The sequence below is a fragment of the Moschus berezovskii genome, chromosome 7, assembly GCF_049115385.1.
Source record: "Moschus berezovskii isolate FMDL1 chromosome 7, NW_MosBer_1.0, whole genome shotgun sequence".
Taxonomy (NCBI): domain Eukaryota; kingdom Metazoa; phylum Chordata; class Mammalia; order Artiodactyla; family Moschidae; genus Moschus; species Moschus berezovskii.
In genome coordinates, this window is record NC_142466.1 from 55,644,991 (window position 1) to 55,668,677 (window position 23,687).

The 23,687-nt window shown below is 38.7% G+C and overlaps 1 protein-coding gene and 1 long non-coding RNA gene across 8 annotated transcripts in view; one reads left to right on the top strand and one right to left on the bottom strand.

Moving 5' to 3' along the window:
• GDA (guanine deaminase) overlaps window positions 1-15,736 on the top strand; it is a 112,343-nt gene extending 96,607 nt beyond the window's left edge. The window contains exons 11-14 of the mRNA XM_055426880.2: window positions 8,511-8,657; window positions 12,017-12,147; window positions 14,060-14,087; window positions 15,056-15,736. Of these exons, the coding sequence (XP_055282855.2) occupies window positions 8,511-8,657; window positions 12,017-12,147; window positions 14,060-14,087; window positions 15,056-15,126 (377 nt within the window). The 3' untranslated portion in view covers window positions 15,127-15,736. The remainder of the gene's footprint in view (window positions 1-8,510; window positions 8,658-12,016; window positions 12,148-14,059; window positions 14,088-15,055) is intronic.
• LOC129556740 (uncharacterized) overlaps window positions 1-23,687 on the bottom strand; it is a 191,684-nt gene that overhangs the window by 105,210 nt on the left and 62,787 nt on the right. The window contains exon 1 of one of the 7 annotated variants that reach the window (XR_008686080.2): window positions 2,162-2,283. The exons of the other annotated variants lie outside the window; for them this stretch is intronic. This is a non-coding gene — a long non-coding RNA (uncharacterized LOC129556740). Of the gene's footprint in view, window positions 1-2,161; window positions 2,284-23,687 lie in introns of those variants that run through there. 7 annotated transcript variants of the gene reach the window in all.

Below are 23,687 nucleotides of genomic sequence, written 5' to 3' on the forward strand. Positions count from 1 at the left end.
TGAAAGAACTTACCCTCTTCTGGTCTAAACCATAACTGAACCAATTGTGGCAAAATATATGAATTATAAAGAAAAAGAAAAGAAAGTTCTAAAACGCTGAGGCAGGGGGAAAAGTCAATTATCAATAAAACAGTTAAAAACCAATTTTTGTTGGTCTTCAAAATATCAAGAACAAGAGTTTGGAGAGAAAGTGGTTGTTATTCAAGAATATTATATTGGGCCACATTCTCCCTCATGTGTGAAGTCAACAAAATTCTCAAATGTACAAAGGTTTGGAAAATATTATCCCCATGAACCCTTTGAAAAAATTACTTGAAACTCTATATCATTCAATGAGTGATGAGACAAGTGAAGGGTCATGGTATAGGGAACTATGGTACAAAAGGATGTCAGGGAATGCTAAAATCATTTAAAACAGAAATAAGAAAAAAAATGTAAAGGAGTTTAAAAAAATGACAGAATGTGTACAATGTTAAAAGTAATACCTTTTAAAAAAGCTATCAGACTATGAGTCTTAAACTGGTCTAACAGCTTTAATAAACAACAGTATAAATATTTTAAAAATCAAAATGGCAACATAAATCAAGGTGTTTCGCTCTGGGAAGAGGTTCCTGGGACCTGAATATATAATACTGTCTTTGAAACTGAGTGTTAGGTCCTTGAGTTTTGGTATTATATTTTCCCTGTATCATTTGAATGTCTTTACTATTTTATCATAAAATCTTAAAATAATGCACAGGCTGAAAGAAAGTACTTCCCAAGTACTAAAAATTGTTTTACTTTCTGATTTTGTTAACAGAAACCAAGAAGTTGTGGTTTATGTGTAAGGTTAAAAGGATGAAGATGTATTTGGCCAGTGGGTGCAAAATTATGAGTGTATAAAATTCCTTATCTCAAAAAAAAGGACATAGCAAATTATCAAAAAAAAAAAAAAAAAAAACAAACCAGTAACCTGAAAAAATATGGAACAAGTTTACATCAACAAGACCTACAAACACATCAAAACAATGTACATGGAGCCAGGATGCCACTTTCTAGGGACAAATTCCTGTCCTTCTAATTTACTTCTATTAATTCAAAAGCAATATTCTTTGATCAACTTGTAGACTCCAATCCAGTGATTACATACTTTTTCAAAATTCATTATTCTTTTCCTAATCTACACATCTTAGATGCCGGAGTATTCACTATAATCATTCCTTGGAACTTCCTCGTTTCTCATGTCCCTTTCTTTCTTTCTTTCCTTCCACCCTCCCTCCCTCATTTTTTTATTTTTAATTAACTTTTGAAAAGCCCACTCCCCTTGGCTGTCTCAGCTCTTCCCCTTCTCAGTGTTTACAGTTGAGCAGCTGGAAGTTGCTGGAAAAATTTTTCTAGTGGTTTCATTTTAAATGTTGCTTTCAAATCCTAAGTGGCCCTTCAGTTCAGTTCAGTCGCTCAGTCGTGTCCGACTCTGCGACCCCATGAATCACAGCACGCCAGGCCTCCCTGTCCATCACCACTCCCGGAGTTCACTCAAACTCACCTCCATCGAGTCGGTGATGCCATCCAGCCATCTCATTCTCTGTCGTCCCCTTCTCCTCCCACCCCCAATCCCTCCCAGCATCAGAGTCTTTTCCAGTGAATCAACTCGTCGCATGAGGTGGCCAAAGTATTGGAGCTTCAGCTTTAGCATCAGTCCTTCCAATGAACACCCAGGACTGATCTCCTTTAGAATGGACTGGTTGGATCTCCTTGCAGTCCAAGGGACTCTCAAGAGTCTTCTCCAGCACCACAGTTCAAAAGCATCAATTCTTCGGCGATCAGCTTTCTTCACAGTCCAACTCTTACATCCATACGTGACCACTGGAAAAACCATAGCCTTGACTAGATGGACCTTTGTTGGCAAAGTAATGTCTCTGCTTTTTAATATGCTATCTAGGTTGGTCATAACTTTCCTTCCAAGGAGTAAGCGTGTTTTAATAGTACTACCCAAATAGACAATTATGTTTCTCTAATATGTTCTCATATTCCAAGACAGACTTACCTATTTCTTCCTAAATATTTTACCCCAAATCATACCCTCCTGGCTTCCAGCTAATGGCCTTATCTCATCAGTCATTGAGAAAACAGACACAATCAGAAGCCTTTCCTTTATGTTCCCACCACTAAATTTACATACCTTCCTCCATCTGCTTGCATTTTCTCTTCTTCTCACTGCAGCTGAAAAAATTTCTCCTCCAATCTAAGTCAAAAACAAACATACCCTGAGGTGTGTTCTGTACTCTCTCCTCTCCCTTGATCTCAATAAATCAATTCCATTGGCCAGTAACTCTCCTGTATCATCGTTACTTCCTCCCTCCTGGATCATTCCTTCAGCATATGAACATTCTGTAGACCTCCTGATCTCTTAAACCAAGGTGTGAAGAAAACCTTTCTGTTAATTAGACATCCTCTCTGGCTCCTGCCTCACTTCTCTACCCCCTTCCCAGCAAAACTTCAATGAGTAGGTATTCACACTGCTACTGCATCCCAGGCACTCTTCTATTCCTCCACCCACTTCAGCCTGGCTTCTTACCATCCTCCATAGTTACTATCTTTGTCCTTTCACCCCTGGATTGTTACCACACTACCATCTCTTTTGGAGGAGGAAATGGCAACCCACTTCAGTATTCTTGCCTGAAGAGTCCCATGGACAGAAGAGCCTGGAGGCCTATAGTCCATGGGGTCGCAAAGAGTCAGACGTGACTGAGTGACTAACATACACACACATGATCTCTTTTGCTGCCAACTCCAAAAGACACCAGTCTGTCTTTATCACACTGGACTTCTTGTCCAAATACTCTTTCCTTGGATTCAGTGAAACCACACTGGTTTTGTTTCCCTTCATCCTCTCTTGCCTGCCCTTCTTCATCTTCTCAGAAGGTCCCTTCTCTTCCTGGCCATTCAAAAGCTTTCCTCAAGGCTCAGTCCTAGGCTCTCTCCTCTTTTCAACTCTCTTCTTAGGAGTCATCATCCGCAACCATGACTTTACGTGGGCTACATGTATGCAGATGACTCAGATTTTTATATCCAGCCCAGATTCCTCTTTGAATGCCAAACCTGTATTTTCAATTGCTTATTTTCTCCTTTCTCTTTGATCCCTCCTCATCAACCCCCAAACTTTACTATACCCTCAAACATCTAAGCCTGTCCTCTTAAATGCCTCATACACTCTTCTCTATGGTGGGACACATGCATTCTACTCACTCAAAATCAGATCGCTAAGGAACACATTAGAAACCAGGAATATTTCTTAAGGTCAGGAAGATTACACTGCTTCCCTGAAGCCTTACAGCCCTGTAAGTGGTGGCCCCAGGATCTGAAACACTAGCTTGAAACCAGAACCGACTAAACTCCACCATAGAAACGGAGAGGGCGAGAGACGCCCGGCTCCCGGCGGCGCAGACGCGAGAGACGCCCGGCTCCCGGCGGCGCAGACGCGAGAGACGCCCGGCTCCCGGCGGCGCAGACGCGAGAGACGCCCGGCTCCCGGCGGCGCAGACGCGAGAGACGCCCGGCTCCCGGCGGCGCAGACGCGAGAGACGCCCGGCTCCCGGCGGCGCAGACGCGAGAGACGCCCGGCTCCCGGCGGCGCAGACGCGAGAGACGCCCGGCTCCCGGCGCAACCGACCACGTGCAGAATCGTGGCTGAGAGGAGCTGCCCCGCACCCAGGGTTAGGGCGGTGGCCGAGAGGAGCTGTACCACGTCCAGGAGGCGGTGGCTGCTTGGGCACCGGAGGGCCGAGAGGAGCTGATCCACATTCAAAGCAGGAGGGGCGGCCTTGAGGAGATACCCCTCGTCCGAGGTAAGGTACAGTGGCTGCGCCTTGCTGGAGCAGCTGGGAAGAGGTACTCCACGATCAAGTGGAATATAAGAATCCAGTGTTCTGGGGAGGAAGGAACAAGATGGCGGAGGGATAAGACGGCGAGACCACTTTCTTCCCTACAAATTCATCAAAAGAACATTTGAATGCGGAGTAAAGTCCACAAAACAACTTCTGAATACTGGCAGAGGACATCAGGCTCCCAGAAAAGCAGCCATTGTCTTCTAAAGGAAAGAGAAGAAATCAAGCTCCACCCACCAGAACACTGACACATGCCTCCCTAACCAGGGAACCCGGACAAGTCACCCGTCCAACCCCACACACAGCGAAGAAACTACATAATAAAGAGAACTCCACAAACTGCAAGAAGAGGGAAAGGCCACCCCAAGCAAAGCAATATAAGCAAGATGAAGAGGCAGAGAAATACCCAGCAAGTAAAGGAACAAGATAATTGCCCACCAACACAAACAAAAGAAGAAGATATAGGGAATCTACCTGATAAAGAATTTCAAATTTTGATGGTGAAAATGATTCAAAATCTTGAAAGCAAAATGGAGTTACAGATAAATAACCTGGAGAAAAGGATTGAGAAGATGGAAGAAAGATTTAATAAGGACTTAGAAGAAATAAAAAAGAGTCAATATACAATGAATAATGCAATAGATGAGATCAGAAACACTCTGGAGGGAACAAACAATAGAATAACAGAGGCAGAAGACAGGATTAGCGAACTAGAAGATAAAATTGTAGAAATAAATGAAACAGAGAGGAAAAAAGAAAAACGAATTAAAAGAAATGAGGACAATATTAGAGACCTCTGGGACAATGTTAAATGCTCCAACATTCGAATCATAGGAGTCCCAGAAGAAGAAGACAAAAAGAAAGACCATGAGAGAATACTTGAGGAGATAATAGTTGAAAACTTCCCTAAAATAGGGAAAGAAATAATCACCCAAGTCCAAGAAACCCAGAGAGTCCCCAACAGGATAAACCCAAGACGAAATACTCCAAGACACATATTAATCAAATTAACAAAGATCAAACACAAAGAACAAATATTAAAAGCAGCAAGGGAAAAGCAGCTAATAACACATAAGGGGATTCCCATAAGGATAACAGCTGATCTTTCAACAGAAACTCTTCAGGCCAGAAGGGAGTGGCAAGACATACTTAAAGTGATGAAAGAAAATACCCTACAGCCCAGATTACTATACCCAGCAAGGATCTCATTCAAATATGAAGGAGAAATCAAAAGCTTTACAGACAAGCAAAAGCTGAGGGAATTCAGCATCACCAAACCAGCTCTCCAACAAATACTAAAGGATCTTCTCTAGACAGGATACACAGAAAGAGTGTATAAACTTGAACCCAAAGTAATAAAGAAAATGGCTACGGGATCGTACTTATCAATAATTACCTTAAACGTAAATGGGTTGAAATTTTCAAAAAGGCTAGGAAACAATTCTCATAGCCATCAATAGTTCAGTGTTGAGTTCATGAATAGTTTTTAAAGTTTGGGACAAACTGTAGTATTTGCTATTTGAAGTACTATTTGTAATTGGCATATTACGATGTAACATTGGTCTTCATTTCCAACTTAAAACGCCTAAAAATGCCTAACAGATTTTTAGATTTGTGAATTTTAGTTGAAATGTATTTTACGATGTTACTAAACCTGCAGAAATATTGAAAAAAAAAAAAATGCCTCATACACCTCATACAAGCATACAAGAAGCCATTGCTTCTTGCTTAAACTCCTGCACTAGCTTTCGAAAGGTCTCATATTCCTGGGCCCTTCTAATCCAGTACTCTCTTTTCAAAAGAATCACAAAGAAAATATGACTGTTTCACTCCCTCCTGATTGCCACCTTCAGTGTGATTTTGAATATGCAAACCTCTTTATGAGGCCGCAGAGTTCTGCATGGTGTGACATCTCTCCACCTCCCAGCCCCACCTCGTGCTGCTCTCCTCCCTAGAGTGCTCCCTTTTAATTCCCTCTGTGAATCACACCCCTCCTGCCAAAAGACCTGAGTGCCTTTGTTCCTCTGCCTGGAATACCCTTTATGTCTCTCTAAACATGGTTGAGTTCTCATTTTTGTCCTAGTTTAAATGTTGTTTACTTAATGAGGTCTTCTCTGACCATCCTGTCACAATGGGCTTTCTACCTCCATTTTCTTTATCACTAACTGAACATGGTTTATTATTAGTATTGTTTCTTTGTCTCTTTTCCTTCTTCTTAAAATAGTAAGCTCATGCAGTGCCTGTAACTTTTATTTATGATTGCTTTAATAAATCAAGTACAAAGAAGGTGCTCAGTAAATCTGTTGATAAATGAGTGAATGAATAGGATGAACACATACATATAGAAATACTTCCTTTTATTCTTCTATTGCCAACAAAGGTCCGTCTAGTCAAGGCTATGGTTTTTCCTGTGGTCATGTATGGATGTGAGAGTTGGACTGTGAAGAAAGCTGATTGCCAAAGAATTGATGCTTTTGAACTGTGGTGTTGGAGAAGACTCTTGAGAGTCCCTTGTACTGCAAGGAGATCCAACCAGTCCATTCTAAAGGAGATCAGTCCTGGGTGTTCATTGGAAGGACTGATGCTAAAGCTGAAACTGCAATACTTTGGCCACCTCATGCGACGAGTTGACTCACTGAAAAAGACTCTGATGCTGGGAAAGGTTGGGGGTGGGAGGAGAAGGGGACGATGGAGAATGAGATGGCTGGATGGCATCACCGACTCTGTGGACATGAGTTTGAGTGAACTCCGGGAGTTGGTGATGGACAGGGAGGCCTGGCGTGCTGTGATTTATGGGGTCGCGGAGAGTCAGACACGACTGAGCGACTGAACTGAACTGATTCTTCTATTGCCCCCGGCCCAAGTTTTTATTTTTATATGGTTTTCTTAGCTGCTTCTTACATATTTTGAAATATATATTCAATCTTTACTTATTTCCATACCATGTAGTGATAGAATTTTATTCTGCCTTTAGATTGAACATTTTCTTTTTCTAGTAATAAAGAAAAAAATCAATACATAAAATATTTCAAAGCATAATGTGCATGTTTCCCAAATCATATGTGTTTTATTAGTTGGATGCTATGATAAAATGAAAGGTTGATGGATGGTTACTGTATGTTAAAGTGGACTAACTAAGTAGATGAGTAAAACTTGTCAAGGAACTGGATGAGCCTCTGGTAATACTCTTCTGGCTAAAGAAAAGTATTTTCTAAAACAAAAAAAGCATACAAGTTTATCTAAAGACATGTAGGACAGCTGAACATAAAATTAAACTGCAATCTAAGATTACTTAGGGAGCTATTATTTTTGATCTTTGCAATATACACAGGCACTAACAATTATATGTGTCTACCAAGATATTACAAAAGGAACTCTTGAAATAGTAAGTGTATTTTATTAGCTATAGATGTACTTTTCCTCTAATAAAACATGTTAGCTTACTTGACATTTATACAAATTCATTTAACTTCTATATTCATTCTTGTCAAAGGCAGTTTTTCAATTTATTATGATTAGGGACTTATTTAAAACACTATAAAAAATTCTGATTCCTCATCTAACGATGCCAGTGACAAATGTAAAGCTGTCTATATCAGCACTGCTCATTTATTACACTAATTTTTCCAGAATATTTAAGTTCATTCTAAAAGCTCTTCCTGAAAAAATTATCATAAAGAAGTAGCTATTTAATTCCCAAAGTCCTCATCGGAATTAAAATAGAGTTAGGACAAGTTTTTAGATCATAGACCTATGAGTTTTATTTTAGATCTCATGTTATCTATAATGTAATCATATTTGACCAATTTCTCTGAGAGTTTAGGGAATAGTCAAAGATGTTTCTTCTCTTAACTTTATTGGACATTTGGATATTGTGCTGGGTTGAATTGTGCTCCCTGTACCACTTCCCCCAAAAGGAGATATCTACTAGGAAAATGTAAACATGGCCTTATTTGGAATAAAGATCTTTGCAAATGTAATTAAGGTAAAGCTCTTAAGATGAAGTCATTGTGAATTAAGGTGAATCCAATGATGAATGTCCTTATAAGAGACAAGCAATGAAAGGTGCATAAAGACACAGAAGGAAGAAGCCTATTTGAATATGGAGGCAGACATTGGAGCTACACTGCTGCAAACCAAGGAGCACCAGGAGCCCCCTCAAACTGGGAGAAATCAGGGAAGATTCTTCCCTAGACACTGAAGGGATGGTGGCCCTGCCACACTTTAAGACTTCTGCCCTCCAAAACTGTGAGAGAATAAATTTCTGCTGTTTGTTTTTTTCTTTGCCACACATGTGAGATCTTAATTCCCCAATCAGGGGATTGAACCCATCCATGCCCTCTGCAGTGGAAGCACTAAGTCTTAACCACCAGACTACCAGAGAAATCTGAATTTCTGCTGTTTTAAACCACCACATTTGTGGTAATCTGTTTCAGCAGCCCTAGAAAACTAGTAGAAGTATAATTTGATACTAATTGCAAGTTTTGAATTCCTTTAAATATTAGTCTGTGTCTATCCTGTGTTTGTAGATAAGGTCTTTTCTCTGAAGTATATTAGAGTGAATATCTGTCATTAAAAACAGAAAAAACCCTATATACCTAACAATCCAGCTCATAAGGTTACTGTTTATTTTATCTACCACAGATGTGGCTGGTGGTTATTCATCATCCATGCTTGATGCGATCAGAAGAGCAGTGATGGTTTCCAATATCCTTTTAATTAATAAGATAAATGCAAAAAGCCTCACCCTCAAAGAAGTCTTCAGACTAGCTACTCTTGGAGGCAGCCAAGGTAATGAGCATTTTTTTTCTTTCTCACATGATGTACAACCATACCAATCTATGTCCTTGGCTGAAGTATGAAGGCTCATGATGCTGACATCAGCAGGCATCCCCATATTCATGATTTGTATCTCACATAATATACACAAAGCTTAGCGAGTGAAGTACACGTTCAAGCATGTGATGAATCATTATTTGAATGATTTGAATCATTAATTTAGCAAGTTCTTTGTTTTTGGCAGAAGAGATGTTCAGTATGCAGTTATATTGCTGTAATGGATACTTGCATTGGTCACATACATATGTAATCAGTTTTTTCCCATCAAGTCAAGTAAAGTGCTCCCTATTGGCCTGAGTAGTAATAATAATAATAGCCAAGACTTACTGGTTTCTTACCATGTGGTAGGCACTATGCAACATGCTTTATAGATGCTGTTATTTAATCCTCAGAACTACCGTCATTTATTCTATTTTACCAACCAGGTACCTGAGTGAGGCTCACATACCTGTCAAGCTGTGGTATATTATTTGAATCTAGAAAATCTGATGCCAGAGTGCAGGTCAATGCTTTCCACTGCAATATCTTCCTGTATAAATCTTTCTTTTCCTTCTTGGATAAATCTTAGCCTAGACTATGTATTTTGTTTACATACTTAAGTACACTAATTACAAGTCTCCTTCAAAAGAGAAAGTTGTAAAAATATAGCTGGTTGATATGCAAATATTGTTCATCGGTTTTTCCCAGTTCTCACATGTAATTGTATTTTTACTGAAAAAATAGAATTTGGTAACTGTATTTCTTTCACTTTAGTATTGTAATATAATCTGGATGGGTGATAATGAGCATAGCATGAAACCTTAGGTAGCTAGTGAGAAAGAAAAACATAGATCTTGAGACAGGTGTATATTTTTTAATATATCTTGATATTTATGATAAATACCCTAGATCTTAGAAATGAAGTATGATGGAGGCCAGGGTATCCTGGGAAGAGAAACTTCCTGGCTCTTCTTTGAATGTTCTCCTACGATGAACGCCATAAAGAACATTTCAAGGAAAAGGTCATATGCTTTGCATTTTCCCATGTCTTATGACTTCATTTTCTAAAGTTCTAACTTTTAAAAGTTCTGTACTTTTAACAAGTGTGACACTCCCCACTTTCACTTCTGAGTTCACATAGTTGTCCTACCACCTTAACTTCATGGTGTAAATTACTTATATTTAAATAACGCTTTTTTATTCTAGGCCATCTGTGAGTTGTTTCATCAGAATCCTGTTATCTGATCAGGCCGGCATGGGGTGCTTACCAAATCATTTCTATCGTGCTGTACAGCTTTCAGATCTATTTTCTGGGCCTCTGAGGTTACTGTTACAGAATTTCTTTTCCTTAGCTTATGTCTCCACAAGAATCTGAGTGAATGAGATGAATGCTTCCCTGTTAAAAGCTGTACTCTTCCTAGCTTTACATTCACTCTCAAGATTAAGATATGCATAAATTGCCTTCACAGAGCCAACATCTGCTCCAGAGATAGTAAAACTGAATTTCTTAAAGTGCATTTGAGTTGCTTACCAGCACAGTTAGGCCTCTCTGCAATAATGTGAATTTAGATCAATTTACAATTCACTGAAAGTAGTTGTGTCTTTTTTTGGTTAGTACATATCTGAACTCTCCATATTCTAACAAATAATCCAGTTAGTTTATATATATATATATCCAACTCTTTGCAACCCCATGGACTGTAGCCCACCAGGCTCTTCTGTCCATGGAATTCTCCAGGCAAGAATACTAGAATGGATTGCTATTCCCTCTGCAGGGGATCTTCTTGACCCAGGGATCGAACCTGAGTCTCCTGCATTGCAGGCAGATTCTTTACCATCTGAGCTACCAGGGAAGTCCTTACAGAGTGGGGCTATACTACACACACACCCACATACCCCTTGTCAAATCCTGGCAAATGAACCTGGTTATCTGGCCTATTAAACAAACAATAATTTTATGTTGAATACAGTCATCAAAAACTCATGTTTGTCATGTTATTTGTCAGGTGAAAAATAACAAGTGTCAAGGGTAATGACAAATGTCAAATGAAAAATGTCAAGTGTAATCAGTGAAGGGGGAGAAGATTTCTAGTGACTTTCTATTTCATTCAGTTCTCCCCACAATCAGAAGTCACCTAGCTGCTTTTTAACTTTTTAAATTATGTTTGCACCTCTGTCTTCCTATAAGAATTCGTTGGCTAAAAAGTCTCTTTCTTTTCTGAGAATAAATGAGTTACCCTTTAAATAACCATTTAAGAACAAGCAGGATTTCTAAATGTGTGCTTAGAGCATTGCCAAAAGACTTTTGGATATCCATACATAGAAATATAATGCAGCGGTTATTGTCTAATGTTTTCACACAGGACTGTATTCTGACAGTCACAGAATACAAAAAATACATGTAAAAATTCAACTACAAAATGCTGCACTCCAGTTGACCTTTCTTTCACGCATGCTTCCATTTGGAACACTCTGTCCACGTTATTGGCTTTAAGGAGCTTAAATTCAACACCCTCACTTGCCAGGAAAACCAGCTACCCTTATCTTTTGAAAGTAAACCATAAAAATGAGAGATGTTCTTCCTTGACATCCACTATTCATGGAACAAGAATTCTAGCTGTGAGATGAATCAAGTCAATAGACATTATTGACCTATACCCTATGTAAAGAACCATTCTTCTCTGGCAACCAGGAAATCTTTAAGGTTACAGAGAAATTAGTCTGCTTTCTAAAGCACTGGGACTCAAGTTATGAGGATCCATTTACTTTCAGAAGTGAATATTTTTTCTATTCAAATCATTTAAGGAACTTAGGATGGATATGCCTGCATTGACAAGCATGCAAAAAAAAAAGATAATTAGTTTTTACTTATTTGAAGTTCATTTCACTGCCACAAAAGTAGATTTTATCAGCTATTTTGTAGAACAAAAGAATAAAAAGGGGAAGGAAAGGAGTTGGAATGTTGGAAGGAGAATAGGAGAGGAAAAGAAAGATATTAGGTCCATCGTCATGTTTCTTAGAGGGATGAATGGAAATCATAGACCAGCTGGACTGTGAAGAGTACTGGTAGAGCCAAAATAGACATACCATCAGGATTATTAATATGATCAGGGTGTTAAAGAGACCTCTTTGTTCTCAGATTTTGCTTTCCCTCTCCTTGCTCTGCTTTCTGTAAGTCGAAGTCTTGCGGTCTATTGGAATGCTTCATTATTAAGATACTGATATTTTTTTCCGAGTAATATGTTGGCAGATTCTGTCCTTGTAAATTGGGATATTTACATGGTCCAAAGCTTGGAGATACTGACTGTTTGTTAATTTATTCCACCCTGTAGCCCTGGGGCTGGATAGAGAGATTGGAAACTTTGAAGTCGGTAAGGAATTTGATGCCCTCCTGATCAACCCCAAAGCATCTGACTCTCCCATTGACCTGTTTTATGGGGATTTTGTTGGTGAGATTTCTGAGGTACGTAAAAGGAAGTTGATCAAAAGCGTTTATTTCATGAACTAGTCATAACAACTTCCCTATAGGAAAAAAAAAAAGACACTGAAACAGTGTAATGGAATGGAGGGAGACTCTTGTAAGGGAAGCTAGATCCTTTTAAGGTATTATAATTTCATGACAATAATGGTATAAACAAACACTTCTATTTTGAATGTATTTGTATATTTGAAGGTACTTGACTCTAAGAAAACATAATATAGTTACCACTTATTGAACACACTTTCCATGTGCTAAATAGCATGGGATTATGTACTTTCATACATCATTTTTTGTTTAACTGTCAGAACTATTATGAGAGGCACGTGCTATTAATATTACCATGTGGTTTATGTGGCAGTGAGACTAAAGGACGGTTAAATGATTTCCTAAGAAGTCATGGCCAGTAATTAATAGACAGAGTTTGGATTCCATTCCAGGGCTTTCTGACTTCTGGGGACTGGGTTCTTGATCACAATGCTACATTGATTCTCTTAATTATAAGAAAGTAAGTTTCATTACTTTATCCCTCTTACCATGTTTTTGTATATATAAGATAAACTGGTTCTTTTTACTTTAATAACAATTCTTTATGAGATAGTTTTTCTTAAAATTTAACTATTGCCATTTAAAAACTGATCCACTTATGAGAGTAAGTGTGATATTAAATGTAACATACTTTGGCCACCTCATGTGAAGAGTTGGCTCACTGGAAAATACTCTGATGCTGGGAGGGATTGGGGGTGGGAGGAGAAGGGGATGACAGAGAATGAGATGGCTGGATGGCATCACCGACTCGATGGAGGTGAGTTTGAGTGAACTCCGGGAGTTGGTGATGGACAGGGAGGCCTGGCGTGCTGTGATTCATGGGGTCGCAAAGAGTCAGACACAACTGAGCGACTGAACCAAAGTTTTTAGAAGAAAAGTGCTGGATTATTTGAATTTAATAGCATTAGTTATTTTTATATTACTTAATCTTTTACTTTTTATTGATTGAGTGAATTTCCTGGAATATTAGAGTGAGTTTCTGGGAATAGGGTTCAGTTCCATTAATCCAGGCATTTTTCTTGTCTTATACACCTCTTAAAATATTTAAATTATATTAAATTATTTATGTTAACACTTTCCCTCTGAAGATTTCAAGGTTATATATTAAGAACTTTTAGGCATTGGAAAACATTTGTTAATAATCAGTACTATTATTTTTTTAGGCAAAAGACCATTTCTTTTTCATTAATAAAAGTAGATTTTGGGGTTTTCATTGGATGCCAGCTTAAGTGAGACAGTGACTATTAGCCATAGAAGCTAGTTCCAGTGAGTAGAGTTATGTACTTTTGGCCATAGTTTATTTAGCATTTTGACTTGGGATACTGGATTGTTGGTGACAAATAATTTCTTCCCCTTTACCCAGCTCTGTTATTGGAATAGACAGACACCAGTGTGTCCATTTCTGGGACTAAGTTCCAGCCAGGCTAATGTACACAACAGAGGGAATTACAGTACCTGTCAAATGGATGGATTATGTACCTTATATCAAGACCTTTTTAGGGCTTAAATTAAAAATATTTTCACTGTAACTCCTTGATATGGAATGCAAGACTAAAGAAATTCACATGTGGAACTGCAAACAGATAGTGATAATCAAGATAGCATCTTTTATGTAAATATATAAATAAGTTTGGGCATTGAAACATACATTTTTCTCCTCTGTGGGCTATATATATATATATATTTACAAAAGAAAAAAAGTCTGTGTTTAGAAAAAAATAAAAATAGATTTTTGCCATCAAGAAATAAGTTTATATTTCTGGGTTTTGCCAACCACTATTCATTGTCAATTTGCTTTTCTAAGTGCAGAAAATACTTTTTTTATGATTATATTTATTTTTCATTTTAGGCTGTTATCCAGAAGTTCCTATATCTAGGTAGGTATATATGTCTCTATGCTATATAAAATCTTTCATTGTCTCTTGGTATGCTCTCTGCATATATTGCACCATATGTTAAGAATTATGTGTAATCACTTGCTTAGACTTATTATTGTTTTTAGCATTCCTTAGCACTGAGCCCATTTATGGTACAATATTTAAAGGCACTATTTGAAATGAACATGCTCTTTGAGAACACAGTATTAAACCCTAAACTTGAGGAATGGCAGGCAAGACGAGATCATCCTATACTTCCTCCTACACTTGTTCTGACCCTTCAGTCTGCCCTACCACGTTGTGTTTGTGATAAGTATGTGGTGGAGTCTTTCCATGCATGCTTTTTTAACATGTTTTTGTTTAGTTGCTAAGTCGTGTCCAACTTTTTTGTGATCCCATGGAATGTAGGCCACCAGGCTCCTCTGTCCATGGGATTTCCCAGACAAGAATTCTGGAGTGGGTTGCCATTTCCTTCTCCAGGGGATCTTCCTGACCCAGGGATCAAACCCATTCCATTGGCAGGTGGATTCTTTGCCATTGAGCCACCAGGGAAGCCAGTTTTCTTTAAACATACTCACATTCAATTCTATTCACTGAGAGAGAAAGAGAAGTAAATAGAAGATTCTATTCTTCCTCTCACTCCATTGAGTGACTTCTGAGTTCTGAATTTGGAGTGGGAGAAACACGTGATATTTCTTGTGAAGCTCAATTCTTGCAAGCCCTTCATCTCACCATGCTGAGTATTATTCTGGGGCGTAAAGATAAGTATTTCTTTTACGACTGGGGCTGGAAATGGAAACCACTCATTCTAGCTAAAAGGACAGTGATGGAGGGTCGATTCAACTTTACATAAATTCTGCTTTAGGCATGTATTTCAGGCTCTAATCCTCAGATTAGATGCTGCATTTTCTATTGATCGTATCTCTCTGTTCAGATTATAAACAATGATTCCTTGATGTTTCTTTCAGGAGATGACCGAAATATTGAGGAGGTGTATGTGGGCGGAAAGCAGGTGGTTCCCTTTTCGAGCTCAGTGTAAGACCCTCAGCGTCTACAAGTTTTCCTGGGGTAACGCAGTTCTGCATCTTCTTGTGCCCAGGTGGAGTTAGGAAGTCAAAAAACAGTACCTGGTTCTTGGGGTGACTATCTCCTTCTGTGTCTAGATACAGTATTCACTTGACAAATCGTTTGAAGGAAGTTGTGCTAATTCTCAGCTCTGGTTGGGAGGATTAAAAATTTCTCCTTTTAGAACTGTTTAAGGTTTATTTTAAAGCTCAAACATAAGGGAATGTTATTACTGGTGGTGTTCTTATTATGGAATTTAAATAAAATCGATTTCACATTTGGAAATGTGGAGAAAAAAGGATATTCCTATAAGGTTAGATAGTTTCAGTTAGTAAATGTGAAAATTGGAAAACAGAAAATGAACCAGTGAGTATATTTTTACAAGGGAGAAAAAGTTAAGACTATGAAAAACATTGGAAAATCACTTTGGATTGTGTTTGAAAATTATATACTGAGCATACTAATTTAAAAAGTGAATCTGTTGAATTTTAAAATGTGTTTCTAGATTGACCTTGTGTTCTGGAAATTTGCACTTAATGGTATTTGCATTTCAGAGACGTGTTATTGTTGTGCTTTGCCTTCTTACAGGATGAAATGTCAGAAATTGAATGCCACATGCTTTCTTAATATAGTTCTGTGCTTCTAAGTGTTTGACAGAAGTTGGGTATTAAAGATTTAACGTCTCTTGGGAATATTATTCATGTAACTACATAGCATAAATAGCTGTACTTTTGTGTACTTTAAAATACCTTAGAGTATAACTGTGTGATGCTATTATTGCTTCAGTTTTACCAGAAGAGAAACAAATTCTACACTGCACTGTTGTGTAGATTGGTGTCTTCATAAATTGGGGCAAGTTCTGGGCATCCAGGAGGTGTCCATAGTAAAAGGAAGGGTTTCATTGTGATGACCTGTCCTCCCAAAGAACTATCCCAACTAGTTGTTGAGAATTTCATACTCATGTCAATCTGTTAGAACTTTAAAATAAAGGACAAATTCTATTAGATAAATATTATTAAAATCTTTAAACCCTGCATATTGAAATTATTTTCAATTTTATCTTGCCTTTTTAATTCCTAATAATTTTCAAGACATTAGAATTCTAGGATGATGAAAAATATTTAGATGTCTCACTAATGTTCATATTAATAGGACTTAATCTGTACATCTAGAAACAGTAAACAGTGTTTTTATGCTTCCTAACATAGTGTGCTTTCCTATAACCTAGAATTAAAAACAAATTATGACTTTATGATAAAATCCCTAAGAAATATTGATATTTAAATGCTATATTTAATGTTATTTAAATACTATATTTTTCTCACTTAACTCCAAACCCTATAAACCAATAAGAAAAAAGAGATTTTCTTAATATATAACACTCATACCTAGGGCTTAAAGCTGACTCCTTATTATCACCTCATAGTAGAGAACTATATGTAATATCGCTAACTCCATATCTACAGAATGAAGAAGAAAATTTCTTCTCTTGTACTATAAATTTTATTCTTATACAGTTATGCTAATTCAGTAGTCATTTGCTCAGTCTCCGGCCCCTCACTCCTGGGGAAACACTTCCAGACTTGTGTATACACTACACACAGAGACAGAACAAATTTTGGTTTTATAGAGTTTGTGTTGCGAGGTATTAACTCAGTAAAAACCCAGTTTCCAGTCTCAGCCTCTGTATTTCCAGAATTCCTAGCTGCAGAGCCATGTCAAAGATGCCCCACCAAATTTCGTTCCATTTCTCTCTAGTGCTGGCAGGTGTTTCCTGCTCTGTCTCCCCCGTCCCTGCCAAAGGAACTTGGTTACCCTAGTGTCTAACCCACATGAGTGGGCAAAGGAATTTGGATGACATGCAAGATCCGCCAATCAGCAGAAGCTGTTCTTAGCCTTGGAAAGATCCTACACTTTTACCTTCCCTAAGGATGTACATTTTGATGCTGAACATCAGTTTTCATTTAGATTTAGGTCTCATGTGCAGTAAATGTAAGTGTAGCATCAGAAGCAGGAAGAATGGCCATATACAAGCAGCCTGTCAAATGTTAAATTTAGCCCTGATAATATATTAGGACCTGAATTTCTTTTCTAGTAAAAATAGAATGTGTTAAAATTTGAGCTCCCTGAACCACTTATGTGCTTTACTTCTCCAAGTACAGTATTCCTGAATGTTGCATATGCTTTTTGTGGTAATGCAGGCATTAGACATACACATGCCCAGATGTTCTGCACTTTGAAATGTTGCCTTTGCTCAAAGTGGGTTGACTTTTGAATTGCAGAGAGGCAGTATTCCAAGTCAATTCTATTTGTCACTTTATTTTGAATACTTTGCTCTCAGCAGCAAAGGAAGGATTAAAATATCTTCACAGCCCCCTCACCCTACTCTGCCTTAGGTTTCATGAGATTTTTAATAGAATATACTTTAACAGGTAAAAATGTATTCGATAGTAGAGACTATCATACATTTAAAAATATTTTTGCAACCAGAACACAAAAGCAGGCTAATTAGCCAACGTAAATTTAATTTTCAAAAGAGAGTAAAATGTAGGATTAGAACAGAAGTTGTCCTTGTAATTATAAACTGAGACCAAGGAAACTGTCTCCTTATTTATTAGCCCAGCTTCTTCTAACTTAATTGCTGAAGGTTTTAGAATCCAAGAGAATATCTTGGAATAAGCTTCCTTCGTGCTAGAAGGAGGTCTTTCTAAATTAATATTATGATCATTGAACCCCATTGGATCTCTTTTTATTTCTCTGAGGATTCTGCATGGTCAAGGAAGGAAGTTGATGGGAAACACCCCTGTTATACTTAGTTGGTCTGAGGTGTGGCCTTGAATATCCCTGTCTGCAGCTACCACTGAGATCTCAGCAGGGAAATAATGGCTGTGAAATCCAACAAAGAATTTTAATCTTTACTCCCTTTCAGACTCCTCCTGTTTTACATTTTTTCACCTCAGAGCCAGGCATATGGAAAGCTTTAAAAGCCAGCTAGAAGGCCCGTTGCATCAATTCTACTCTGTGCTTGCTATTCACAGAAGATATTCAGAGCTGGATGCTCCTGTAGCCTGCTGGACAGAGGTGATGATGCAAGCAACCAATGTTTGTTTGTTTGTTTGTTTTTAAAAAGTGTTCTGAGTTGTTAAAAGGTAGACTAAAAAATGTGTCATGGGCAGTGTCTTGAAGTAATTTTCAAATTGGTGGACTGTAAATTTTTAAGTTTTTTTTCTTTGCAATATCAGATCTATTTAGCCACTGTAGGTATGACTTTGGACCCTGACACTTTAATGTCTCTCAAGCATAGGAAGAAGTGCAGAATGAACTGACACATGTTAGAAACCCTGGCATTTGTCTCCTGCATGTTTTCACTCTCAGCCCCTCCTTCCTTCCTGAGTGTGAGAGATCAAGAGGTGAGGGGTTAATTTGTAAATCTGGTCCAAACTGAGTGAAATGCAAAAGTTGAACAGGCCAATCATGACACTAAATGTAAATCCCAAGATGGTTTCCACAGTCCACAGGATTCAAGTGACTTGAACCACAGATGATATATGGTATTGATTTGCCTGTTCATTTCCTACTCAAAAGTCTGTCAGAAAGCATTTTCTTAAAATCGAAAACTACCTTACATTATGTTAAACTTCTGATCGCTGCTCTTAAGAATATATACATGTATGTATTCATGGGAACATTTTCCCTCAATATTTATATGATTTGTTTATTGTTCCTGTGCTAAGTGATCTCTTTCTGCTTCAAACAAAAATAAATGAGGTTTTGTGTTTATATGTTTCTATTGTTGTGAGTTCTGTCAGTCTGATAGAAGTGAGATTCATTTTACAACGTTTTTCTCCTTTTAACATGAATTTTAAGAGATTTAAGGGGGTCAACTGTATGGTGATGGATGGGAAACTAAAATTTTGTGGTGAGCATGTTGTATACAGAGGTAGAAATAGAATGCTGTACACATGAAACATAATACTATAAACCAGTACTATCTCAATAAAACAAAGAAATATCATAAACTGTAGAAAAAATAGAATATTTAGCTGTGGGCCAACATGTATCTTCTATAATAGTCACCATACATAGGTTTTTAAAAGCTGAGCTATAATGTTCATCCCTTTAGATTCAGATTAGTATTGCCTTTGATTTAAGCATAATTGATATTTCATATGACTTGAATCTACCACAAAAAATACTCTACATCCAAAGACATAAAGATGAAACCACATGAGACAATAGGAGGGGTGTACTTTGCAATGTAATTAAATCCCATACTACCTGGGTGGGTGACCCACAAACTAGAGACTAATTACATCACAGAAATTCTCCCACAGAGCTGAGAGCTCTGAGTTCCACATCAGGCTCCCCAGTCTAGGGGTCTGGCATTGAATGGAGGCGCCCTCAGCAGATCTGGCTTTGAAGGCCAGTGGGGCTGGATTGTAGGAGCTCCACAGGACAGGGGTGGGGGATGGTGGGAAACAGAGGCTCCACTTCTAGAGGGTGCACACAAGGTCTCGTGCACAGTAGCACGCAGAGCAAAAGCAGTTGATTTCCTAGGAGCCTGGGCCAGACTTATCTGCTGGTCTTGGAGAGCCTCTTGTGGAGTTGGGAGGAGGGTGACTGTGGATCTGTCTGGGGTCATAAAACCTGGTGGCAGAAATATTGGTGAATGTACACCTATTTGAACTCTTCCAGGAGGCAGACATATTGCTTGCATCATTAGCACCAAAACCTACCCTCACCCAATGGCCTTAGGCTCCAGGGCTGGGGCACCTCAGGCCAAAGAACCATCAGGGCAGGAACACAGACCCATCAGCAGACAGGCTGCCTAAAGACTTCTTGAGCCCATTGTCACCTCTAGACATGCCCTTTGACATGGCCCTGCCCACCAAAGGGCCAGATTGAGCTCCACCCACCAGTGGGTGGGCATCAGTCCCTCCCACCAGGAAGCCTGCACAAGCCTCTAGACCAGCCTCACCCACCAAGGGGCATATACCAGAAGCCAGAAAACTGTGATCCTGCAGCCTGCAGAACTGAGTACATAAACACGTCAGAACCTACCCTGAGACCCTGATCCCTGGCCTTTGGGTGATGAGAGGAGACTGTACTTCTGGGAGGGACACATAGGACATCCCTTACAGAAAGCCACTTCTCCAAGGCAAGAAACATAACTAAGCTACTATACACATAAAGCACAAATAGAAATTTATTTATTTTTTCTTTTTTTAGGTCTATTTCTGCTTGTTTTTTATTTTTTATTTTTTTTAAGTAATTAACTAATTTTTTATTGGAGGCAAATTATTTTACAATATTATATTGGTTGGTTTTGCCATATATTGACATGAATTCGCCCCGGGTTTACATAAGTTCCCACTCCTGAATCCCTCTCCCACCTCCCTCCTCCCTTTATCCTCCCTCTCTGGGTCATCCTCGCACGCCAGCCCCAAGCATCCTATAACATGCATCAACCCTGAACTAGTGATTCGTTTCACATATGACAACATACATGTTTCAATGCCAACAAATAGAAATTTAAACAAAAGAGATGGCAAAGGAATATGTTTCAGATGAAGGAACAAGATAAAACCCTAAAACAATAACTAAGTAAAGTGCAAATAGGCAATCTACCTGAGAAAGAGTTCACAGTAAAGAACTCTTTATTTTTAATTGTAAAGACAATCAAAAACTCAGGAAAAGAACTGAAGCACATAGCAAGAAGTTACAAGAAGTTTTTTTAACAAAGAGAAAATATAAAGAACAACCAGAGTTGAAGAATACAATAACTGAAATGACAAATACACATGAAGCAATCAATAGCAGAATAAATGAGGCAGAAGAAAGGACCAGTAAGCTGGAAGACAGTAATGGAAATCACTGCTGTGGAACAGAATAAAGAAAAAAGGACTGAAAAGGAATGAAAACAGTTTAAAAGACCTCCAAGACAACATCAAACACACCAACATTTTCGTTATAGGGGTCCCAGAAGCAGAAGAGGGAGAGAAAGGATCTGAGGAAATATTTGAAGAGATAATAGCTGAAAAATTCCCTAACATGGAAAAGGAAACCGTCACCTAAGTCCAGGAACACAGAGAGTCCCATACAGGATTAACCCAAGGAGGAGCATGCCAAGACACACAGTAATCAAATTGACAAAAGGATAAAGAACAAATATTAAAAGGAAAAGCAACAAATAACATACAAAGGAAATCCCATATGATTATCAACTGATTTTTCAGCATAAACTGCAGGCCAGAAGGTAGTGGCATGATATTTTTAAAATAATGAAAGGGGAAAACCTACACACAAGTATACTCTACCCAGCAAGGCTCAGATTTGACAGGGAAATCAAAAGCTTTACAGACAAGCAAAAGCTAAAAGAATTCAGCACCACCAAATCAGCTTCACAGCAAATGGTAAAGGCAGAAAAGAAAAGCCCACAACTAGAAACAAGAAAATGATCAAACTACCAGAGCTAAAGAAGGGAATGGCTACCCACTCTAGTATTCTTGGGACTTCCCTAATGGCTCAGATGGTAAAGAATCTACCTACAATGTGGAAGACCTGGGTTCAATTCCTGGGTCAGGAAGGTTCCCCTGGAGAAGGGAATGGCTACCCACTCCAGTATTCTTGCCTGGAGAATTCCATGGACAGAGGAGCATGGCAGGGCTACAGTTCATGGGGTTGCAAAGAGTCAGACACAACTGAGCAACTTTCACTTTTCAGAAATAAGAAAATTACAAAACTACTAGAGCTTATCAATGAATTCAGTTACAGGATAAATAAGGTTACAGGACACAAAATTAATACCCAGAAATCTGTTGCATTCCTCTATACTAACAACAAAAGATCAGAAAGAGAAATGAAGGAATTCATTTACCAATGCATCAAAAAGAGTATTTAGGAATACATCTCCCTAAGGAATCAAAAGACCTGTACTCTGAATACTGTAATACGCTGATGAAAGAAATCAAAGAAAAACAGAGCTGAAGGAATTGGGCTCCTTGACTTCAAACTGTGCTACAAAGCTACAGTAATAAAAGCAGTTTGGTGGGACTTCCCTGGTGGTCCAGTGGCTAAGAATCCATTCCAATGCAGGGGGCTCAAATTTGATTCTTATTCAGGGAACTAGATCCCACATGCTGCAACTAAGAGTTCAAATGCCCCAACTAAAGATCCCATATGTTGCAACTAAAGATCCTGTATGCCACAGTGAAGACTGAAGCTTCTGCATGCCACAACTAAGATCCAGTACAGTCAAATAAATTTAAAAAAAAAGAAAGAAAGAAAACAGTACGGTACTGGCACAAAAACAGAAATCAATGGAACAGGATGGAAAGCCCAGAAATAAACCTGCACACCTTATGGTAAATTAATCAATGACAAAGGAGGCAAAAATACAGAATGAAGAAAAGACAGTCTCTTCAGTGTTGCTGGGAAAACTGGACAGCTACAAGTAAAAGACTGAAGTTAGCACCTTCTATAACATCAGACACAAAAATAAGCTCAAAGTGGATTAAAGACCTAATTGTAAGACCGGATACTATAAAACTGTTAGAGGAAAACATAGGCAAAACACTATTTAACATAAATATTGCAGCAATATCTTTTTTGAATCTACCTCCTACAGTTCAGTTCAGTTCAGTTCAGTCGCTCAGTCGTGTCCGACTCTCCGCGACCCCATGAATCACAGCACGCCAGGCCTCCCTGTCCATCACCAACTCCCGGAGTACACTCAAACTCATGTCCACAGAGTCGGTGATGCCATCCAGCCATCTCATTCTCCGTCGTCCCCTTCTCCTCCCGCCCCCAACCTTTCCCAGCATCAGAGTCTTTTCCAGTGAGTCAACTCGTCGCATGAGGTGGCCAAAGTATTGCAGTTTCAGCTTCAGCATCAGTCCTTCCAGTGAACATCCAGGATTGATCTCCTTTAGAATGGACTGGTTGGATCTTCTTGCAGTATAAGGGACTCTCAAGAGTCGTCTCCAACACCACAGTTCAAAAGCATCGATTCTTCGGCGATCAGCCTTCTTCACAGTCCAACTCTCACATCCATACATGACCACGGGAAAAACCATTGCCTTGACTAGACGGACCTTGGTTGGCAAAGTAATGTCTCTGCTTTTTAATATGCTTTCTAGGTTGGTCATAACTTTCCTTCCAAGGAGCAAGCGTCTTTTAATTTCATGGCTGCAATCAGCATCTGCAGTGATTTTGGAACCCAAAATAACAAAGTCTGACACTGTTTCCACTGTTTTTCCATCTATTTCCCATGAAGTGATGGGACCAGATGCCATGATCTTTGTTTTCTGAATGTTTCTCCTCTTTCACTTTCATCAAGAGGCTTTTGAGTTCCTCTTCACTTTCTGCCATAAGGGTAGTGTCATCTGCATATCTGAGGTTATTGATATTTCTCCCAGCAATCTTGATTCCAGCTTGTGCTTCTTCCAGCCCAGCGTTCCTCATGATGTACTCTGCATATAAGTTAAATAAGCAAGGTGACAATATACAACCTTGACATACACCTTTTCCTATTTG